General features: G+C 42.6%; 1 protein-coding gene across 2 annotated transcripts in view; it reads right to left on the bottom strand.

Annotated features, from left to right (window-relative positions):
- lnx1 (ligand of numb-protein X 1) overlaps nucleotides 1–20,564 on the bottom strand; it is a 49,031-nt gene that overhangs the window by 8,204 nt on the left and 20,263 nt on the right. For both annotated transcript variants that reach the window (XM_007550693.2, XM_007550695.2), the window contains 4 exons: nucleotides 9,385–9,632; nucleotides 5,109–5,264; nucleotides 1,782–1,990; nucleotides 738–1,145 (listed from right to left, as the gene is read on the bottom strand). In XM_007550693.2, the coding sequence (XP_007550755.1) occupies nucleotides 738–1,145; nucleotides 1,782–1,990; nucleotides 5,109–5,264; nucleotides 9,385–9,632 (1,021 nt within the window). The remainder of the gene's footprint in view (nucleotides 1–737; nucleotides 1,146–1,781; nucleotides 1,991–5,108; nucleotides 5,265–9,384; nucleotides 9,633–20,564) is intronic.

The following is a 20,564-nucleotide window of genomic DNA, read 5'->3' as shown; positions in this document are numbered from 1 at the left end:
AATCGATTGTTCTGTTGATCAAATATTTGACAGATTATTTAGACAATTAATAAGTTAATCACAGGGGAGAATAAAGGTACATTCTACAGATTTTTCATTTAAAACCACTTAGACCTTTTTTTTTCCATTTTTGGAAAACAATTAAACTTATTTTTAAATAAGAATATAAATATTTCATTGCCTAAAATGCAATAAGATGACATTCCGTTAGTTACACACTTGATTATTAACCAATAATAATTGCATAGCAGAAGGTGCTTAATAAGAATTTTATTTTTTTCACAGCATTTGAACCGGGTGATGCTAAAACTATGTCACTTGAGTTGTTCTCTTGGTAGAACAGATTTGCAGGCAAAGATAAAAAAAAAACATCTTTAGTGCAAGTGAATATATTTTTCCTACAGATTTGGTTTAGTAGCTACTCTGAGGGTGTTCTTCCAGCAAATGGCCTTTTTTTTTATTCTGTATACTCCAGTTAACGATTAATCAATGACTAAATTAGTTGCCAATTATTTCATTAATTGATTAATGACAATTACTTGTTGAATCATGAATCACAATTATAATTGTGTTGTCTGATTTTTCAATAATAATCACGATTAATTAATTGTGAGTAATTAATCACAATTAATCGTGATTAACCTATCATCCGATTAATGACGATTAATCGTTTCAGCCCTAGTCGTAACTGTGAACTTTCCAAACAGAGCTAATCCTTGGTGTCCATCCTGACTGACCTGGATGAGCAAGGCGGCATGCTCCGGTGCCCCGTAGCGCAGATCGTGCCCGTTGATGGCCAGCACGCGGTCGCCTATGCACAGCTGTCCGTCACGCGCAGCCAGGCCTCCCTCCAGCAGGTGGAAGATGTAGACCCCGTGCTCCTCCGCTCGCCGCACCAGCTTGATGCCCAGCTGTTCGTCCGGAGCGTTCTTGTTCAGCACCACGTGAACGCTGTCGTCTCTCATCGGATGGTGGGGCGGGCCCAGAGCCTGGTGGACGCCGGCTCCGTGAGCGTGGCTGTGCGAGTGCGAACGGTAGCGGTGCCGCTGCTCTCTGAGCACGGTCAGGCGCAGGAGTTGGCACGGCTGCCTCAGGGTTGTCACGGCAAAGTAGTGAGGCACGTTGCTTATGTCAATGCCGTTGACCTGGAAGGGGAAACGGAAGGACATCGTTAAGGTCCACTCACAGCTCGACTCGATTCTCGGGAGCTGCGCTTACGTTGACCTTAAAATTTGGCAAATTGGGAAATAAATTTGCTTAACGGTAACATGATCGAAATACTGTTTTTTTTTTTTTACTGCCATACGTCTTTGTGCTTGAGGTGGTTTTTCTAAATTGGTGTACTTTGCCCAACTGCAGCGGAAACACTTTTGATGCAACACTGCAGTTTGTAAACAGCAGCAATGTCCTTATAAGGCCTCTTGGCTTCACCTCAGGTTGAAAATCATAAAATCGCGAGCATAAATTTACAGAAAACAGAATATATACTAGATATACTAGCCACTCCCAAGTATCCGCTGCTTGCTAATCCAATGCCTAAAAACAACAACGTCTTCTCTGATGGTGGAAATATAAATATATCTCTGTGAGTGTTTACATCCATGATTTTTAATGACTTATCATGTGAACAAGCTTATTCACATGTGACTTTAGGTGGATTCCTTATTTAATGGAAACACCGTCTTTGCGAAATTGTATATATATTTTTTTTACTTTAGCGGAATATCAAACGTTTGGCGCAAATTTTTAATGGAAACGCAGCTTTTGTGTCATTTTCGTACCTTCAGGATCATGTCCCCGGGCAGCAGGCGGCCGTCCCGAGCAATGACCCCTTCCCTGTAGATGTCCTGGATGAGGATGCGAACCAGAGGGGTCTCATTGCCGCCAACGATGCTGATGGCCAGTGGGTCCGAGGGATCCTGTCGCGTGATTTTAATGCTGGTAAGCTCACCGTCGGGGATCAGGTGATGGAGCTGGGGAAGAGCCAGCACTGACGGAGAGAGGACACGGAGAAGAAAACGTCTCAATTTATTTTGGGAAAACAGAGAGATCAAACAGAGGGAACAGTGGAGGAAAGAGGGGATTGTGCAGCAGGCCACGGTGGAGAGGTTCGGCCGTGGAACCAGCTGTCTCCACTCCCTCAGGCTACTACAGCAAACTTGTACAAGCCAATAGAATTTTTCCGTGGCTAATTGTCCCGTGTGATGTTTGTTTCATTATTCACATTCAGTCCATCTGTATGAACTGCGTGCTTGGGAAAACCCTTCGTTTCAGATATCCAGCGGATAATTACTTGGGATTATCCGCTGAATAATCCCAAGTAATGAATAAGTTTAAACGAGCAAAAAAACTTTAAAAAAAACTGCAAAAGTAGCCAAAGTTTATGATTCAGAAATGGTGTATTCTTTTGTGGTCAAATAAAAAGCGGCACAGCTGTTATTGTGAACTGAAAGGAGGAGGATGTGTTGTGGCTTGCTTTCATTTTCAGTGTTTACACCTCATCTGTGCAACATTTGCTGAAAGAACAGCTGAGAACTTTCTGGAACTTTCTACCAGGTCTGAACATCCGGCCCGAGACGCCATCTTGGTTCCTGAAATCTTCACCAATTCCGTTTTGTGTTCACGTCCTGGACGTTGGCTGAGTTGTTCTAAGACGTGACTACATCGCTTTATGTTGGTTTAGTTTATACAGAGCTAATTTGGGACCATAAAAACTTGAAACTTTTTCAGCATTTTTTCCAGTTTCACATCTTCTTTTTTCAGTTTCAGAATAATTTTTCAGTTTCAAATCTTTATTTTTTTTTTTGCAGTTTCAATTTTGTTTTTACTTTAGAATAAACTTCATGGCCCCAATTTAACTCCATAGATTTATAACCTACAATCCCTATCAAATACATTCAAGTTTGTGGTTGTAACATGGCAAAATGTGAAAACATCCAATAATTTCTAAAAAGATAATCTTCTGCTGTAACCATGGTAATGACCAACTCCAACACACATTGATGGAAAGTCAGCATGTATCTGGAAGATGTACTTGCCTCCTCCCTCTGGCTCTTTCTTTTCCCCTGCATCCTAACCTTGAGTCTTTGTGGTCGCTCTTCTGGCCAGAGGCTTCGCCCAATCACTAACAGAGACATATTCCTCATCTTATTTGAAAAATGTCTCTCTCCTCGTATCCCTCAGTGGACCGTCTCCGTCTCCAGTGGAGTAGCCTTGGCGGTTCGTTCCACTCAGCGCTGCACTTTCTCCTTTCCAGAGTCAATATTTTGTCTTTATCACAGCAGATTGCTCCAGGGGTGCAGAGCACTCTCACCGGGACCCTGGAGCTCTTATGTAACCTCTTTCTTTCTCACCAGCGCACACTGTTTGAGTTTCTCACTCCATCTCATTATTTCTACAGCTTGCACGGGGACATTTTAGTGCAATTATTTACACTTTTATATCCTTTTTTTTTTTAAACAAAATCTGGATCCATCTTTTACCGAATCTTTCTCTACTTCACTCTTGCGTTTCTGCATCTCTCTCCTGGAGCATTCAATGAATATTTAATCCATCCTCAGCGTCCTCGGCGATGGCCTTTGAGAATCATCTACTCCGGAGTCGTTTGTCATTCATCATTCTTGCGTGATGCCATATTACTTCTCCAGGTCCCACCGCGCTGCACCTCTAACTCTGCATAACGCTCCATTACGGTTGACTGTATTTCTTCCACTTTGTCATGAAAACGCCTGAGCTGTGGATATTGCGTTGTATATTGTTTTCTTTTCAGTGTGAAGGGTTATAGATGTGCGTGTCATGAGCGTGGCCTGCCCCGCTTCGCTACTTTTACAAGGATGATTCCAGTCAGAAGGTGTGGAGGGATGGATGACGGGATGCAGGGTCACCAGCTGCGTTTCCATTGACTTTAAAATTGCGCAGATTAGAATTACGAAAATAAATTTGGTTAATAGAAACAGGATGATTCTTAAAAAAACAAAACAAAACACGTTTTTCGAGCGTTTCAAAGTTTCTGCACTAATATAATAAGGTGGTTATTCGACTCTATCAAAATTATTATGTTTTGCAAAATTGCGTTAGAAATACTTTTATTGCATCACACAAGTCATGTGATCAATAACCAGATGTTGCTATATGAAATAACCTCTTGCACTACTTTTCTTTATTATCGCGCCTCTTTTTATTTTATTTTTTTCTGAATTTGCCTTTTTATACTTTAAATCGATAATCATCTAAAAATATTAATTTATCTGTATGACCACTTTTACATTCCTTTACTTTATTCAAAAGCTGAGGTCTAAATTGAACACATTTGAAACTGTAAGTTTTCTAAGTTAGACTTTTTGATATTTTGTTGTTACTAGAGAAAACAAAACTTCTTTTTTATCTTTTACTCTTTATCGAACCTTCAGAACATTGCATTTAAGCTTGCAATTATTTCCCCTTATTTCTCCCATATTTTGGTGGCGATGTATCATTTATAATGTATATTTTATTTTCAGTGTAGTCTATATTCTATTCTTATCGCCAATTAACAAAAAGAAAAAAAAATACTGACGGAAAAGACGTAGGACTATGTTTTCTGACGACTCGTCGAGTGAACAAACTTATTTACGTGTGATTTTAATTGTGTTTCTTATTTAACGGAAACGCCACGATTGCCACGTGGTGTTCCCTGCGACATTGGCGGAGTACCGGCAAAGTTTTGCTGCCTACGTTTGTGACGGAAACGCAGCTGGCGAGGACGCTGGTGAAGAGGCGGATGATGGAAAAGAACAGCAGGCGGTGGAGAGGCCCGTCATCTCCAGTGACCTCGGCTATACCATCACTATGCAAAATGCCCCAGGCTGCCACTCTCTGCTCTGATCCCTCTGTGGTGATGCACCAGAGGCCTTTATGCAACGTGTGGCTGAATTATTCAAGAAACATATGCTTCTGCTGTTGCACCCAAGCCCCAAAGCCATGTCACCATTCCTCACACAGCTGATTGAACATGGCAAATATAAACATTTGGAGCCACATGCACTTCCTGCTCCCTCTGGAACTCTCTCCAGTGGCCCTTTATTTTAGGAATCACGATTTAAAAATGAAAAAAAGTTTCTGCTCCATACCTTCTGGCGGCACGCTGGAATTCCTGGCATTGTCCCGCTCCTCGGAGGTCTCGTTGCTGACCGCAGTGCCGCTCTTGGTCCTCCGCAGAACGCTGAACGCCCGGTTCAGTCTCCTGAAGGAGCGGCTCCTCACTGAGGAGCGGTCAAAGTTTCTGACTGCAAAAAAGAAGAAAAGAGGGGGGAAGAGTAGACAGGGTCTTTATAAAGGACTTGACTTGCAAACATGCCCGGACACGTCTGACTGTGGCTCCAATCAGAGTTCTCCTGTCTGAACATGTTCTGACAAGTTCTGCAGAGGAGCTGAAATACCGGTCTGAAGCAGGTCAGGAAAGTATGCATGACTTTTAGAGCAGTGACTGTAGGACTTCACAGAGAAAAAACCTCCATAAATACATAGTTTCACTGCTCTATTGATGCCCCGAGAGAAAAGGGTCGTATTGATTTTGTCTACAGGAAAGTAAGGCTGTGAGCCTCATCCATCTCTGTATTTTCTAAAATGAGATTTGCAGAACTGACCCTTTCAAAACTTTCTAGAAAGGGACATAAATGCTTGAGTTTGTGTTTGGTTAGCTGTGTAAACGAGAGAAAAGAGCAAGTTTGGTACTATTTCCTTTTAATCTTACAGACTTCCTGTTGAACACAAGCGCTTCCAACTGTACAGGCTGGTCTGCAGGTGCATTTCAATGAATTATAAAATGATTCAAATGTTAATTTATTTAATTTCAAGTGCTGATTTCTGTTTCTATTTTTGATGATTATGGCTTACAGCTAACAAAGAGCCAAAATGTAGTTTATTTGTCACAAATGCAGCAACTGGCAAGTCATAAAATTATGATTAGGATTTAATTTATGTAAGACCCTAACTTTCTAAAAAACAGATTTTTAACACTTTTTTTTTAATCAAAAAATGCTTAAAAAACGTCTCTGTGTCAAACCAAACTCTATATATTGAAATGTTTTAACCCAATTTCTGTAATAAATGACATTTTCAATGGCATCCTAACATATTGAGAAGCTCTTGTATGTGTGGCCATAGATGATTTCCAGGACAAACCGGCACCATGAAAAAGAAAAAAAAAAAAAAACAGAAGGACATGTCATAATAGATTTTTTTTTTTTCATTCTTGTGCTTTTCCCAAAGCAAACCAAAAGTAAGTTTGAGACCCTGAACCCGGTTTGACAGGCCTGTCGACAGAGTTGAATCCTGGTGTTCGCAGCACCAGCTGTTCTTTCTAAGCTCTGAGTGGCAATTTGGCAGGAAAAACACGCCCCACTCCTGCCCCACACCTGCTGCTAATATCAGCAGTTGGATCCCGCACAAGACCCGAGGACTGTTGGTATTTCCAGTTTGTTTTGGTAAACAACAAACACCCGACTAAAGTTAAAACTGGCCTGGGATATTAAAATGAATGGTGCTACTGTGGCTGCAGGGTATTTGAAATGATTAATCAACAGTTTCATGTGATATTCTTTTTTTTTTTTCTTTTTTTCCCCCCAGCATCAAAACAGCCTCCCTCCTCTCCCCAACCATCTGTTACCTTCAGAGTTTTTATTAATCCATCCATATCCGTCCGTCGGTGTCATCAAACAGGCAAAAGTCTATCCGACTCTCCAAGTATGTTATTGGCATGCAGAGTGTGAATGCATGCCACTGGAAACAGAAAAGCTTACCTAATATTGGACGCCACAGGAATCATTTTGGGTATTGTAATTTTTCCACACAGTGAATTTAAGATGACTAATCAACAAATGCAGCTGTGGAAGATATTTGCTTTTTACGTGTTTTCCATGCACGTAGAACCATGTTATAGCACAATACAGTAATTATGAACTTCAGTTGCTATGCATGTTTGAGCATGTATAACTCAAACATGCCTTAAAAAATTTAGCAATTTTGGGCCTCTGTCTCTTTAAGAAACTCCCACTCTGTCTCTGCTTCAGCAAGTCATCACAACAACCTTTCTCCTTTAAGCCGTTTACAAATGTTCTTCAGAGCGATGGACTGAGAAATAGTTCAGCAGTAGGCGGAGCTTTGTATGAATGGGTGGAGCTTTCTGGAAATAGGAGGAGCTTTGTGAGATGAAGCGCCTAGGCGCCTGCAGGAGCGCAACTACATATTATTCAGGTGGATGCGAAAACATAAATCGGCGCCCCGCCCCCCTCTCCCCCAAAGGAAGGTACGTAAGGGTGAAGGAGCGTAGAAAACATACGGTCGCTCTATCCGTATGAGCGACCGTATGTTTACCCCCCCTCCCCCCAGACAGGTAAAACTCGCTACATTTACATTTACATGTGCGTGAGGTGAAGGAGCGTAAGGGCGCGGTGAAGTGTATGCGAAGGCATCATCGGGGCGTCGCCCCCTCCAGACGGGGTTTTGACGCCCCCTCTGGTGCAGCGCCCCTATGCGTTGCATGCGCTGCATACCCACTTTTTGCGCCACTGGGCGCCTGTGATTGGTTGCCACGGGTGATTCAAGGATTTCTCAAACATGCATGAAAGAATTGCAGCAACGCTCCAGGTATATTTTTGATGAGGGAATAACATTATATCATAATGTAAAGCTCCAAAAAAGGCTAATTTTACATAATACCGCCCCTTTAATTTTCATCCAGCTACATATGCTGTGAAGCTTTTGCAGTTTCAACAAACGCTGCTCTTTTTTTGCCAAGTGGAGGAGCTTGTTTGACTTTTGTGGGTCTTAAATTAATAAAGCCTGTCTGAGTACCAGGCATAGCTACACAGTTACACAACAGCAACTGTGATGTAATACAATATGGACCTGAGCAACTATGTCCAACTCGGAGCATCGCAGAAAGACTTTGATTTGGAGAGCGGAGGTAGATAGAGCCGCTGGCCCAGCTCCGGCTGCTCCAGGAGTAGAGGCTCTGCAGCGCCGCTCCCTCCCTCTGCGGCCCCAGAGAGACGCGAGGGCTTCTGACAGCCGCATTATTCTTTAAAAAGCGCCAGCGGCTGCTGGAGCTGACAGCTTGTTCAGCAGTTGCAGCGCTCGTGGAGATGGCGGCGATGGTGGTGGGGTGCTCAGCTGGCCCAGCTTAAAGTGCTGCTGCAGCGTCATTTGGCGTCCCCGGCTCTTACGTTAGGACAGCAGGGAGGAACTCTCACGACCGCCTCCCGGTAGCACAGGTGGAGGGTAAAAAAAAATAAATAAATAAAAAAAATGGAGGGAGTGCTTCGATCGCGTCACCACGCGTTATCACACGCTCGTGCCGGCTATTTTTAACCCGCCTCTCATTACCGTTCTCCTTTACAGCGCAGTGTTCCTGCCCTTTCAGTGACTTCCTCTCTCTGTGTGACTTTCTCTCTTTGTTTCTCTGCTCGTTTCCTCAAATGGAATTTTTTATGGATTTGTGAAGAGAGAAAAAAAACCCAAAAGAGCAGGGGAGCTAATTGGTTAATAGGATTTCTATCAGAGGGCATTAGAAAGAACAATTGTATTTGGGAGCGAATGAGTGGCTGGGTAAACCGCAGCAGTAAATACATGTTAGATTGAAGATTACTGCCGTCTGCTTTTGAGTCGGTACAGTACCAGGCGGAAATATTAGAAATATTAACTTCCTTTGAGCCGTTTACACACTTTGTCATCTCACAGACACAAACTTTAATGTATTTCATTGGGATTTTTTTATGTGATGGATCAACACAAAGGAGTGGAAATCTGTATGTTTTATCATTTTTCTTTCATTTTATCTATATATTTCAATACATATTCAAATTTAAACACTAGCACCGTGTCATTCTGAGCACGGAAGTGGTTGCATCATGCTAGGGAGGCTTTAGCTCAGCACGGAAGATGGTCAAAGTTGATGGGATGAAGGAAGTATGTACGTGGTAAATCAGGATAGTAATATATGTAGGTGTTAAAATGGCTCAGTCAAAGTGCAAGCCTCCATTCTTGAAACTTAAAAATTAATGTCTTAGCTTGAGTCGTTTAAATATTCAACATTTTTTGCCTCTAAATGTTTCAGAGCTGATAGAAACTTGCAGCTGCATGAACACTGTTCAGGTTTTAGTTTGAAAGAAAAAAAAAAACAAAATAAAAAAAACATCTATTCTTTCCTTTGAACTTCAAAGCTGCTGATCAATCACACAAAAATCCACAATAACAAAAAAACACTGAAGTTTTCAGATGCAACATCTCAGTGTGGACTAATACATTTGTAACACGCTCTGTCTAGGTAAGCAGATGAATCACACACACACACACACGCACACCCACGCACACACACATACACACACACCCTTTTCTCCCACTCACTCTTCTTGGAGCTGCTGCGAGCGGCCAGGCTGGTCATGCTGCCTGACTGGCTGTTGTCCTCCATGCTGGGGTCGAACGCCGGGTTGACCAGGCCGGGTTCGTCCGAGAGCAGCGCCACGGCGGCGGAGGCGGGGCTGTCGCTGGGCAGCGTGGCGACGGTGAGCTCCGACGTGCTGTCTGTGCACTCGCCCTCCTGCGAGCGGCGCTTCCTGTCTGTGGAGAGTCCATAGTGGGAGGCGCCTTTACACCTGCAAACAGGAGGAGAGAACGACTCGTTGACTCCAGGCTACAGTAAGACTGTTACTTTATATATCAGATGGAGAGGTTGTGTGAAGTTTTTTTTTTATTTTTGGTTTTTTTTTAGACCCGGGCTTTGACTAAGCCATTCTAACACCTTCGATGAAGCCATTTCATTGTACATGTAGCTGTATGTTTAGGGTCGTCGTGCTGCTGGAAGGTGAACATTTACCTCTAAAGGGCGTCCCAACATCAAAATGCTGCGACTACCACGTTTAACTACAGTAGTAGTTTGTCAGATTAAACGTGATGAATTTAGCGATCCGTTAATCGCTAGCTGGAGCACACAGATTTGTTAAACCGTGTTTGTCTGACATCCAATTAAAACTCAATGGATTTTGCGACTTATCAAAACATGAAAAAGTCAGAGGAGGACTCCTCTTACAGGGCGCTGCATGTGGATGGAGCAGTGAGACCTGACGATGCGTGGCGGCGTATCCGCACACTGAACCTCATGTGGAGGCAGTCGGAGTGAAAACGAACTGATTTCTGCGAGCATTTATCGAAAAGGTCAGATTATGAACAGTGATGCGAGCATTTCCTCCAGGCGCCCTCTCACAAAGACTACTTATCTGACCTTATCACTCAAACAACACACAACCTGTACACCAAAATGGGACAACTTTTCTTTCTTTCTTTCTTTCTTTCTTTCTTTCTTTCTTTCTTTTTTTTTTGTACTTTGACATTGAATCCAGATCGCATCTCTGTGGAGACCTCCCACGGAAGTCACTTCAACAAGCTACTGAGAGAGAACTGCGCTCCCGGTTGCTTCCTATTTGTAACCGCATGCAGACGAACCTTTCTCAGTGGCACCGAGAAAGAGCGTCGCTGACAGTCAAATGAGTGCAAACGCAAGAAAACAGCCGCTGGTGAGGAGGAGCCGACATTGAATCTGAATGTGGAACAGAAATGGGTTTGTTTGTTGTTACTCAGAGCAACAAATCTAATTCTTCAGCTCCAGATGCCAACATCACTCCGCCACACACACTGTATCTCCCGCGCTCATATCAACGCTCGCTCGTCCATAAAAGGCTTTACACTGTAACAACGCGAAACTGCGAATGTTTGTGTGCGACTGGAGCGTTTCCCTGCAGGTCGGCGGGGTGTTGTGTTGCGTTGTGTTGTTGGGAGAATTTCCCTCCATCTGTAAGCCATAAAGGCTTCATCAAGGGGCAGGAAAAACTCTGCCTTGTCTCTCCGGCTGTCTCTGCGGAGACATCAGCGCAAACATTAACTCGGTTTTAATGAGCTGGATCCGACCCAGGCTCTGCTTCACCGGTAGCTCAGACGAGAATTTAAAAAATAAATTTAAAAAAAAGTAGTGCGGTACTTTTTCCCCCCTGCATCCAAAGATGAAAGGTTACGTAAAAATGAGGCAAAATGACAAGAGATTACTTAAGTGTCGCAAAAAAAAAAAAAAATTAATAAAAAGGAAGAAGAATGTGAGCTTTGGAGCCGTTGGAGCAGAGTTGGAACCGTGGGGCACCCAGTGGGCGCCACGTCACCAGAAGCAGCGTTTTGTCTCCATTACAGAGCTGTCTGAGCAGGTCATGCTCTCTGTCCACGTCGCACGGGGAAAATCATTTCACCTAAAAACACGGTCCTATATCTCAATTGTAGCCACAAGTCGGGGCGTCCAGTCAGATATAACATTACACAAAGCTGAAGTGCCTATCGATCGCTTTCACTCCGCACTCGACTTCACGACACGCTGCATGTGTGTGTGCCTGTGTGTGAGACTCGATCGCTCTTTAAGTAAATTGATAACTACCAACAGCGACATGCAACTTAATGAAGTGAAGCGGCCCAATAGATCGATATTTGAATGGACAGGCAAAGAGAGGGAAGACGTTTTAGCCGAGTCACTGTCGGAGAAGATTTAAAATTGAATACCTGACTGAATTTTTGTTGCGTCTCATAGCAAAATCCATTATGTCCAGGGTTCCTACACAACCTTACAATGTTTGCAAAAGTATTATTTCCTTAGTCTGGGTAATCATGTACAAATATGACTTTTTTTTGGCAAGCAGGGCGACTAAAATGCTAAAATTTGTTGTGCTTTTGTCACATTTTGCATAATCAGAAGCAGCTTTGTAAATATATTAACAAACTACCTCAATAATTTAAAGTGTTGGTATGTGAAGATGTGGAGGTAATAAAACAAATCTGAGATATTATTGTTTTTGTGTAATATCTCCTTTTCATTTTGGGTTGTATAAAAGATCGCCAATGTCGTCAACAGACAATGTATTGATAAAACTACCCATTAACCAAACTGTACAAATAAAAGCCGTCTCCATGTTTGATTAACATGTCAGTCAACATTTTTACACATTGATATAATTTATGAAAAACAACTTTGATTTGATTGTGTGCTTAATATTCAAGCACACAATTGTCATTGCTTCAACTCTAAACTACAGACGGCCACATAAAAACTTGTGGTGGGCCAGATTTGGCCCCAGGGCCCCGAGTTTGACACATGTGTAAAAAAAAATAAATAAACTGGACCTCTGGTATAAACTGCTTTTCAAATCTTTTTTCTTTATTGACCTAACAACATAAATAAACTTTCACCGCCCCATAAAAACGTTTTAACAGCGATTTCATCTAGTTGGCTGATTTAGATTTCTGTTTTTTCTTTGCAGTCTGACTTTTCCAATTTTGACCAATTCAGATTTTAAAACGTAAAAACATGTGCTGCAGGTTCTTTGATAGTCGTTTTGACTCCAGCAGTAGTACATTGGAGCATATTTTCTTTTCAGTAAACAAAAAAGAAAATTCATAAAACTACTACATCTCCATTCCTCTACCAGTACATCAGCCAACAACATTTTACCCATCCCCTATGAATTATTAACTTCTTCAGCTTATATTTTCAGTTTTATGAACCTATAAAGGGGATAAACAGAGTCGGATATGAAAAGACACACTAAGCGGGTTGTTGTGCTTTCTAGCAAAGAGGCAATAACAATTATGTCCGAATTTGGCCTCTATGTTGTTGTTTTTAATAGTGTCCGGATTTTAAAATAACTATACTGGTCAACAGCCAAAAAAATTTTTTTGGGTTTTTTTTTTAGCTGCTTTAGAGTAATTTTGATGAGCTGAATACAAAAATCAAGTTGGTTTTGTTCAGTCAGGTCAACTTTCTGAGCTATGGAGCAACATGAACATCAAAATGCACAACTTGTTCTTACGTCTGGACCAGTTTCAATGAGTGATGACCAGGAGATGAAGACGTAATGTTCAATTCACATCTGCTTACCCTTATCAGTGTTTATAATACAATTTACAGAAATCCAAGTCTGCAATATTTAATTAATACATTCTGTTAGAAAACAATTTTTCCCCCTAAAACCTGCTTTGGATGAGAAAATGAACTCATAATGTCACAAAAATGTAACCAATTTAGTCAGAAGATCAGATTTTTCTAAATCAAATGGAACAAAAACCTGACCTGATGTGGATGTTATTTTTGGATTCAGCGGTACAAAATAGTCCTAATTTGGTTGGAAAAACATATTTAAAGTATTTATTTCGTAACCAAGCGAAATAAAACCAAAAACTGCTGCCATGTGACTGGAATCAAAAAACAGGGTAAAAAAAACAAAAAAAACAAGATTTTTCAAAAACTATCTCTGCTACTCAGCAGGACAAACCAAATATGGATCCAACACATCCTGAGATGTAAAAAAAAAAAAACATGTTCCTCTCTTTATGCATAAACAGCAAAAACCTTTTCTAATTTGCCATTTTCTTGTTATTTTGTCAGGAATGATCACAGAGATTAGAAGGGGCTCATTAGCACCGCTGTGGCCTTTACTCAGTTATCACATCATCTCTCCAAATCCAAGGATCCGTAGCGAGATAAAGAGCGGAGACACGTGCTCATCCTTCCAAACGCTCCTTCCTCCTCCGTCTCCTTGTCCCTGTACAATAACAATTACCCATAAAGCTTTCAGTGATGTGGCGGTCTTCCCTCCCCACCTCCCCCCCTGGCCTGGAACACAAACATGTTGTGTTCTTGCGATGTGCTATAAAACACCAGCTCACCACTCATCAAAGCCTGTGAGATTCTCCAATCCTCTTTAGGGGTGAGTGGATTATCCGTTCTAACCCAAATACACGCTCCGCTCCCTTACTGCGGCGGACAATCACGTTAGTTCGCCCTCCCGTTGAAATGCAAATTACCCCACTGAAGCGACGACGGCAGCTCAGGTGCTAAGTTTACAGGAGAAACGCTGATTTCTTTTATTTTTTGGTTTGTTTGGACTCAAAAACAACGTTTGCTTCGTAGTTCTGAACAGGTTCTGCGTGACGTAAACGCGCTACCCGTCTCCGTTCTGTCCCGTTACTTGTCGTGTACTAGTAGCGACAAACCACCTGATTGTGATGCAGCCTGGCTTTCATTTGGGTTCTTCAAAAAATATTTCCAGCAACGCCTGATGTGTGAAAACACAGGAGGAAATGAAGGCCTGAAGGAGGCCCGCAGGTTTTTCTCACCACAGAAAGTGAGAAATACAGTGTGTGTGTGCGTGTGTGTGTGTGTACGCGTGTGAAAGGCTTTTTGAGACATATGTTGAGGGTATTCTTAGAACACTAATGAACGTGGGGACATGCAAACACAGTTGGAGATTTATCCACTCATTAGTCAGTTTAGAGCTCAAGGGATGGTTGTTGTTTGCAGCTCAGATTGTCTTAACCGAAACAAAACAGAATATGTTTTTTAATATTAAAAAGTAAAAAAAAAAATGTTCTCAAGCCCGTGCTCGGTATGTACAAAATGCGGTACGGAAAAGGCAACGCTGGGAAACAGGCAGAATTTATTAGACTTCAGCGTAAACCATGCTGTTGCAGAACATCTGATCTGCCTGATTCAATGGGAAAATACTAATAATCTCTCTCAACCAGCTTTAGGGTAAGACTCCATTGAAAATCTTTTATAATGTTCTAGGTATAAAAAACTGAACTGGGTTATGGGGAAGAGCGTATTGCTATGAAGCAGACAAGCCGCGTTTCTACAAGAACCCTTTCCTAGAATCAGGGTAGCTTTCTGGGGTCATCGTTGTCTCTGTACATTTCTACTGTAATTACTAGACTAAAAGCAAAAAAACACACTGTGTCCCTCATCTACCCTCAAGTTGTTATTCTCATCTAACGAAAGGGCAGCGCCTGCCATGATGGCTGCAGCCTCAGGCACCTGTCTGCCCATGTCTTATGTTGTTTGTCTGTCTTTCTGTTTGCTCTTCGGATGGGCTGTGCTGAAACGAATTTTGTTGCGCTTCTGTACTATAATAAAGGCTGATTCTGTAAGTACCAGACTAAAAACAAATTATAAGGGTAGATATTTACCTCTGAAAATGTAAAAGAATCCAGTCAGACAAGTTTAAACTGTAAACTTGTCTGAACGTTAACCGGGTCTGAAATCCCCGACGAGTGCTGACAGTCAAAAAAAAGAAACTACTTCAGTCAGATTCATATTTTTAGCTTCATGCTGTTTGTGTTCGGAGGCACAAATAGAAACAACCACACCTCCTACAGTCACTAACAGAGTGGAAGTCATGTGTTTGTTTGTGTGGAGGATGTTTCTTTGGGACACGTCTCTCTGGCTTCATTTGTTAAATACCAATGAATGTCATAGACTTCCTCTGAATTGAAAGTGATTATAATTCAGTTTCACAGTGTACACACTGTGAAATGATCAGCAGTTACGACTGAAAAACTAGGCGGTAGCATCATTACTGCAAAGGGACGACATCACAGAAGTCTGCACTGGCAAAATCCCTTCGTAATTTGTTCCAGTTAAACCATTCTGCATTGTTTCACTGACACTATGTATAAATCATAAAGGGTAATCGCTGTGTTACAGCAGCGACACCAGCATCTGCAGTGACAATCAAAACAAACACACTTACACATATACTCGTAAAGTTGGCAAAGAAGACTGCTACTGCCAGTTGGACAATAGTGGTTAAAGGGAATGTTTAGCATATCTGAAATAATCATAATTTATTTATAGCTTACAACCTGTAAAGCTGTTCCTTACTGCATATAAAACTCTCCTGGTGTCTTCATTCAATATAAATCCAAACTACGAGGCTTGTTGAAGAGGGACTTAAAACCAAAGCTGATTTCTAGGACCTTGAGACAACTCCAATCTATAAAAAGTCATTGTGGTTAATGTAAATACCACTTCATAAGCCTTTAAGCCGATAGCCTCTGTTTATTCTCTGTGTGAAAAATAACTGGCTTGTGCAACACAAACATGACGATGGTTAAAGGATCGTAAAATTGTGTTTGCATAAGAGGATTCTGAGGTGGGAGTTGTTTCAAATGGTAGAAGTTCACTTTGACCTTTGCTCCCGTCGGTCAAGTCGTCACCTTCAGCCTTAAGAAACAAGAAGTGCTAAGGTGCTATGAGGGTTATCTACTGCTGATAACGAAGCCCTGGTTCAAACTATTCTTTTAGGTTTGATTAAAGGAAAACAGAACGATTGAGGCCAGAGCGACATAAAGACACGGTAATCCAGTTAATGATGAACCAGGGGAGTGTTAATCAGATGATGCGCCCGTGTGTTGACTGGATCCGCCTGCTGTGAGGGTAATCCCATCTGCTGCATGATCTGGGATTGGGGGGGGTCAAGACATGGGAGGATGGAGCAGTCAGTGATGTGGAGAAAGACAAACTGGCTTGTCAAAAATAGACTTGCACAGTGAAAGCCAGGAGCCGTTGGGTGTGACTCCTCATCGCCTTTGAAAGCGACTGCGTGCCGAAAAGAAAAAGAAAAAGTGTGGAGCCGCAGATGATCCTGTGTGCTGAAATTTTCCATTGTGCTCCGGTGTAGCAGGGAGCAGTCGGACAGGTTTGGCACGCTTTATGCAGCTGATTGTTTTACGGGCCCAGCAGATAGGAAGTCAGCTCTGCCAGTTAAGATCGGCCCCAGAATCCCTGAGTCATCTTTTTCAAGCCAATCAATACGGGTGATCATCAGTTGAGCCCTGGACCCATGAAGAGGCCGGAAGGGTATTTATGCAGCAGTTTACTGTGTCAGTGTCTGGTTTCTACTAAGTAGGCAATCTCTTCCCTCTCGTGTCGAGAGCAGAGCAGACGCAAGCACCGATTTCATTCTCTGCTGCCCGGCTGAACTGGATCTCAAGCTCACTGATGCGTCTCAACACTAGGACATTTGTTTCCAACGCAAATGTCCGCAAATCTTTGTCTATGTTCTGCTGATGTCGAACACAACAACAACACAATTTTGCAATTGTGATGTTTTCATTAAATAAGACATGACATTAAAATTAGGAGTGACTAAGCTTATTCATGTGATAAATCATTAGAAATCACGGCAGCGATGGGTGTAAACAGTTATACGAGATATTTTGATAACTCAGCCATGGCGCTAACGAACATTGTCTTAGGCTTTGGAGCGTCAACTCCTTATTCTTGGAAGTGTCCAGCTATGCAGAGTTTTCAATGACACACAACTTCTTATGAACTATGCGATGGTGTGAGATCTCTGGTGGAGCCAGCTGCACATTGTCTGAAAAACCCCAAGCAAAAACAAACTACAAACCATGAAGAAGACAACTTCCTGTCGTCTTCTTTCTAGTTTTTGGTAGTAGTACCATCTGGCTGTTGATCATGTGACGTGTATGATGCAAAAAAAAAATAAATAAAAGTGTTTCCCTTGCAGTTTTGCGACATACATCTATTTCAATGTCTGGAAAACCACTTCATTCCAGCACAACAACCTTTTATCAGAAAACATGAGTTTTCGTAATTGCTATTTTTCCATTGAACGAATTTCATTTTTGAAATTTGAATTTGTGCAATTCTATAGTTAATAGACGCTCAGCTAGAGGCCACAGAAGTCTCAAAGTAGTGATTTTCTCTCACTGAGGTGCCAATTGCTCTAATTGTCATTTTCAATACACCACAGTGTAAGATCATAGGAAATCGCGTAGAGAATCCCTATGTAGTCTCTGTTCCCATGATGCTCTCTGCACCTAGTAACCTGCATTCTCTCTTTACCACACCAGCCCACGGCAATGGCTGAGTTTTCTCCTTTCCCATGCCATCCTGCCTGCAACTCAGCCCGACCCAAAGCCCCAGCGGTCCGCAGGGCGCTGCTCACATGAGAGATTAACTCTACGCCTGCTCTCCCCTTAGCTGTCAGTTACGGTCTGCTGCCCGCCAGGCGAGTGCGTACTCAACCTTCCTACGGATTAGCCTGCTGCACACACAGGGTTGAGGAAGTTGTTTCGTCCTTCCTGGTGTCAAAGCCTTAGAAACCCCATAAAGTGCAGCCATTCTTTGAGCCAGCGAGAGGCAAAGGTTAACGGAGATGCAGTCCACACATCCTCAGTGACAGGTCAGAGAAAGTAGGCTGCTTGACGTGAACGATTCAGCGCAGATTTGAGCGCATGCTGCATTGCGCAAATCAAACGCATATCTAAGTTTAGTGAGGCGCTTTTCCTACAACAGAACAAAACTCGGTGCCATCTGTAAGCCTTTTCTGCATACCCCACCTCACCTTGCTCCTTGTGCCGTTTTCTGCTTGAACAGTCAGTGACACATCTGAGAGGAAGGCTCTGCTGAAGTAAACACTCTGACCTGCTGTTCGCTTTTGCTCATGAATAAATGAATACATATTTCAACTGTTCTGTTTCACAGAGTACAGTGTTTGCACGTGTACATGCTTTACATGATTCCAGATGTGTATTTTGGCCTTCTGTTTAATTTTACTTCATGTAGTTTTTTTGTATAAAAGCATTTCCACATGTCCTAGTAGTGGAAACACAAAACTTTAACGTGTTTTGATCAAATGTATTTAAGTGGATCAGCACAAAGTGGTGCAAAATTGTGACGTAGAAAGAAAATAATGGATGTTTTTTTTATTTTTTTACAAAAAAAGTGAATGTGGCATGTATTTTTTTTTAAATCTGTGTCAATTACGTCTGCAAGTTGCTTAAGATTGTATAGACGCACATCCAGAGACTGACATTTTTGCCCATTCTTCTTTGTGAGTCATACACAAATCAGTCAGAGTTTGTATGACAAGCATTTTTTGTTAAATTTAGACAAAGATTCTCATTTGAACTTTTCTAGAATTTGACTGGGCCAGTCTAACACTTTGATCTGTTCTAAACCATCTTGTTCAAATGATGTGGACCCTTTCAGATCTCAGTACTGAAATGGAAACTCAACCAAAGAACCCAACATGGATCTGCTGAGGTCACAGACTTTCAGAACATGAAGACGGAATTGTGGAACCAAAGGGAAATGGCTTCCACCTTGAGGAACTTAAACATGCTGCTTGATGTGGCCACATCACACAATGTGCATGTAGCACGAAGAGTTCAAGTTTAGCAAGTATGTTATAGTGATGTACTCCTCTGCGTCTGTTTTTTTCCACATAAACTCCATAAAGATTTTAGGGGTGAGAACAGTTTTTGTCCGGAAACTTTAACGTGACATGGTATCATTTCCTGTTTGCTAAGTGCCTCATTGCGCCCGTTGCATGTTTTCTTGTTTGACTCTCTTTTTTTGCTCGTAGACCTACTTGCTCAGCGTGTGCTCATGCATAAATAAGCACTCCCATGACACATTCACAGAATTAGCTTCATACAAGCAAAGGATTAATTTACTCTTCTTTTCCTTCTACTTTCAAAGGAACTCGATTCTTCATTCCAGCCCCTCTCCCGCCGGCTTCCAGGTATTTTTGGTTGCAATAAAACAATGTGAGCTCCAGACACGGGGAGCAGGGATTAATACGTAGCCCAGACGAAAATCTAATTAGCGAAGCCTCCCCCTCCCCCTCGCTCCCCGCTCACCTGAGTCAGACACGAGGCCGGACCGGACCGGGTCCGGCCGACGTGGTGCCCTTCCTTTGATTTCGGTTCACCCTACCACTCCTGATATAAACAAATGGTCTGCATTGTTCAGACTCAACGAGCGCGCGGCTGCCGGGGGCGGCTAATCCTGTTAGCACGCGCCCGAGCTGAAGATGTCCGGACGGCCGCTGGAGCTCGCGCTGATCAAACGCCGCGCAGATGCGGGCTGAAAGGACGGAGGCTAAGCTAATCGTGGCGTTTAAGACGTCTCAGCCACGGCTCTGGAGTGAACTTAGATTAATCACGAAAGCTCTACAGCGCCGCATCGTCTGTGTCAAAGGAGCCAAGGGGGGGCTGGAAGGAAGGGGAAGGAGTCCAGCGGAGTTTATGAGTTGGGAGTAAAAACAAATCCCATAAAGCAGGAGTCTCTCTCTCTCTCTCTCTCTCTCTCTTTCTCTCTCTCTCTCCATTTTGTGCCTGTGCTGCGTTCTTGTCGGCTGGTGCTGACAAAGGGGAAGCTTTTTATCACAGAGAAACGTTTATTTTCACCTCACGTTGTAAGTTACATCCACACGACTGTATGGGCTGCATAACAGGCTGCTTATGTTTTGGGGGAAACAGAGACTCTCTCTATCCCCCTCCCCAGGCCTCATGCAACATAATCTAACTGTAGCAATCACTTAACACCAAACAGAGAGGCACAGTGAAAAGAAAGAGAGGGAAGATGAAGAAAATGGAGGAGGAGGCCGCTTCTGCGCAGGCAGAGCTGGAAGCTGCCGCTGCTGTCAACATCGTGGATAAAGACGAATGGTGTGCCACTGCTCTCCAGCCAGGCAGAAAAACACCACGTCCGCTTTTGTCCACTCCCTGTTTCTCCCCATGTCATGTCATAATCAGCAAAAAAAAAAAAAAACTCCCCTAAACGCTACACACAAACTGTCAGTACCCACCCACCATGTTTGAGGGTTTAGCACAGCGCAAGCAGGCCACCGGACGGGTTCATTTGAAGTCATCGGAAAGTGACAACATATTGGGGGATGCTGGGT

Source organism: Poecilia formosa, unplaced genomic scaffold (genome assembly GCF_000485575.1).
Source record: "Poecilia formosa unplaced genomic scaffold, Poecilia_formosa-5.1.2 Scaffold37, whole genome shotgun sequence".
In the NCBI taxonomy this organism is placed as follows: domain Eukaryota; kingdom Metazoa; phylum Chordata; class Actinopteri; order Cyprinodontiformes; family Poeciliidae; genus Poecilia; species Poecilia formosa.
The sequence above is the reverse complement of the archived record's forward strand: the minus strand, read 5'-3'. Positions and strand labels throughout refer to the sequence as shown.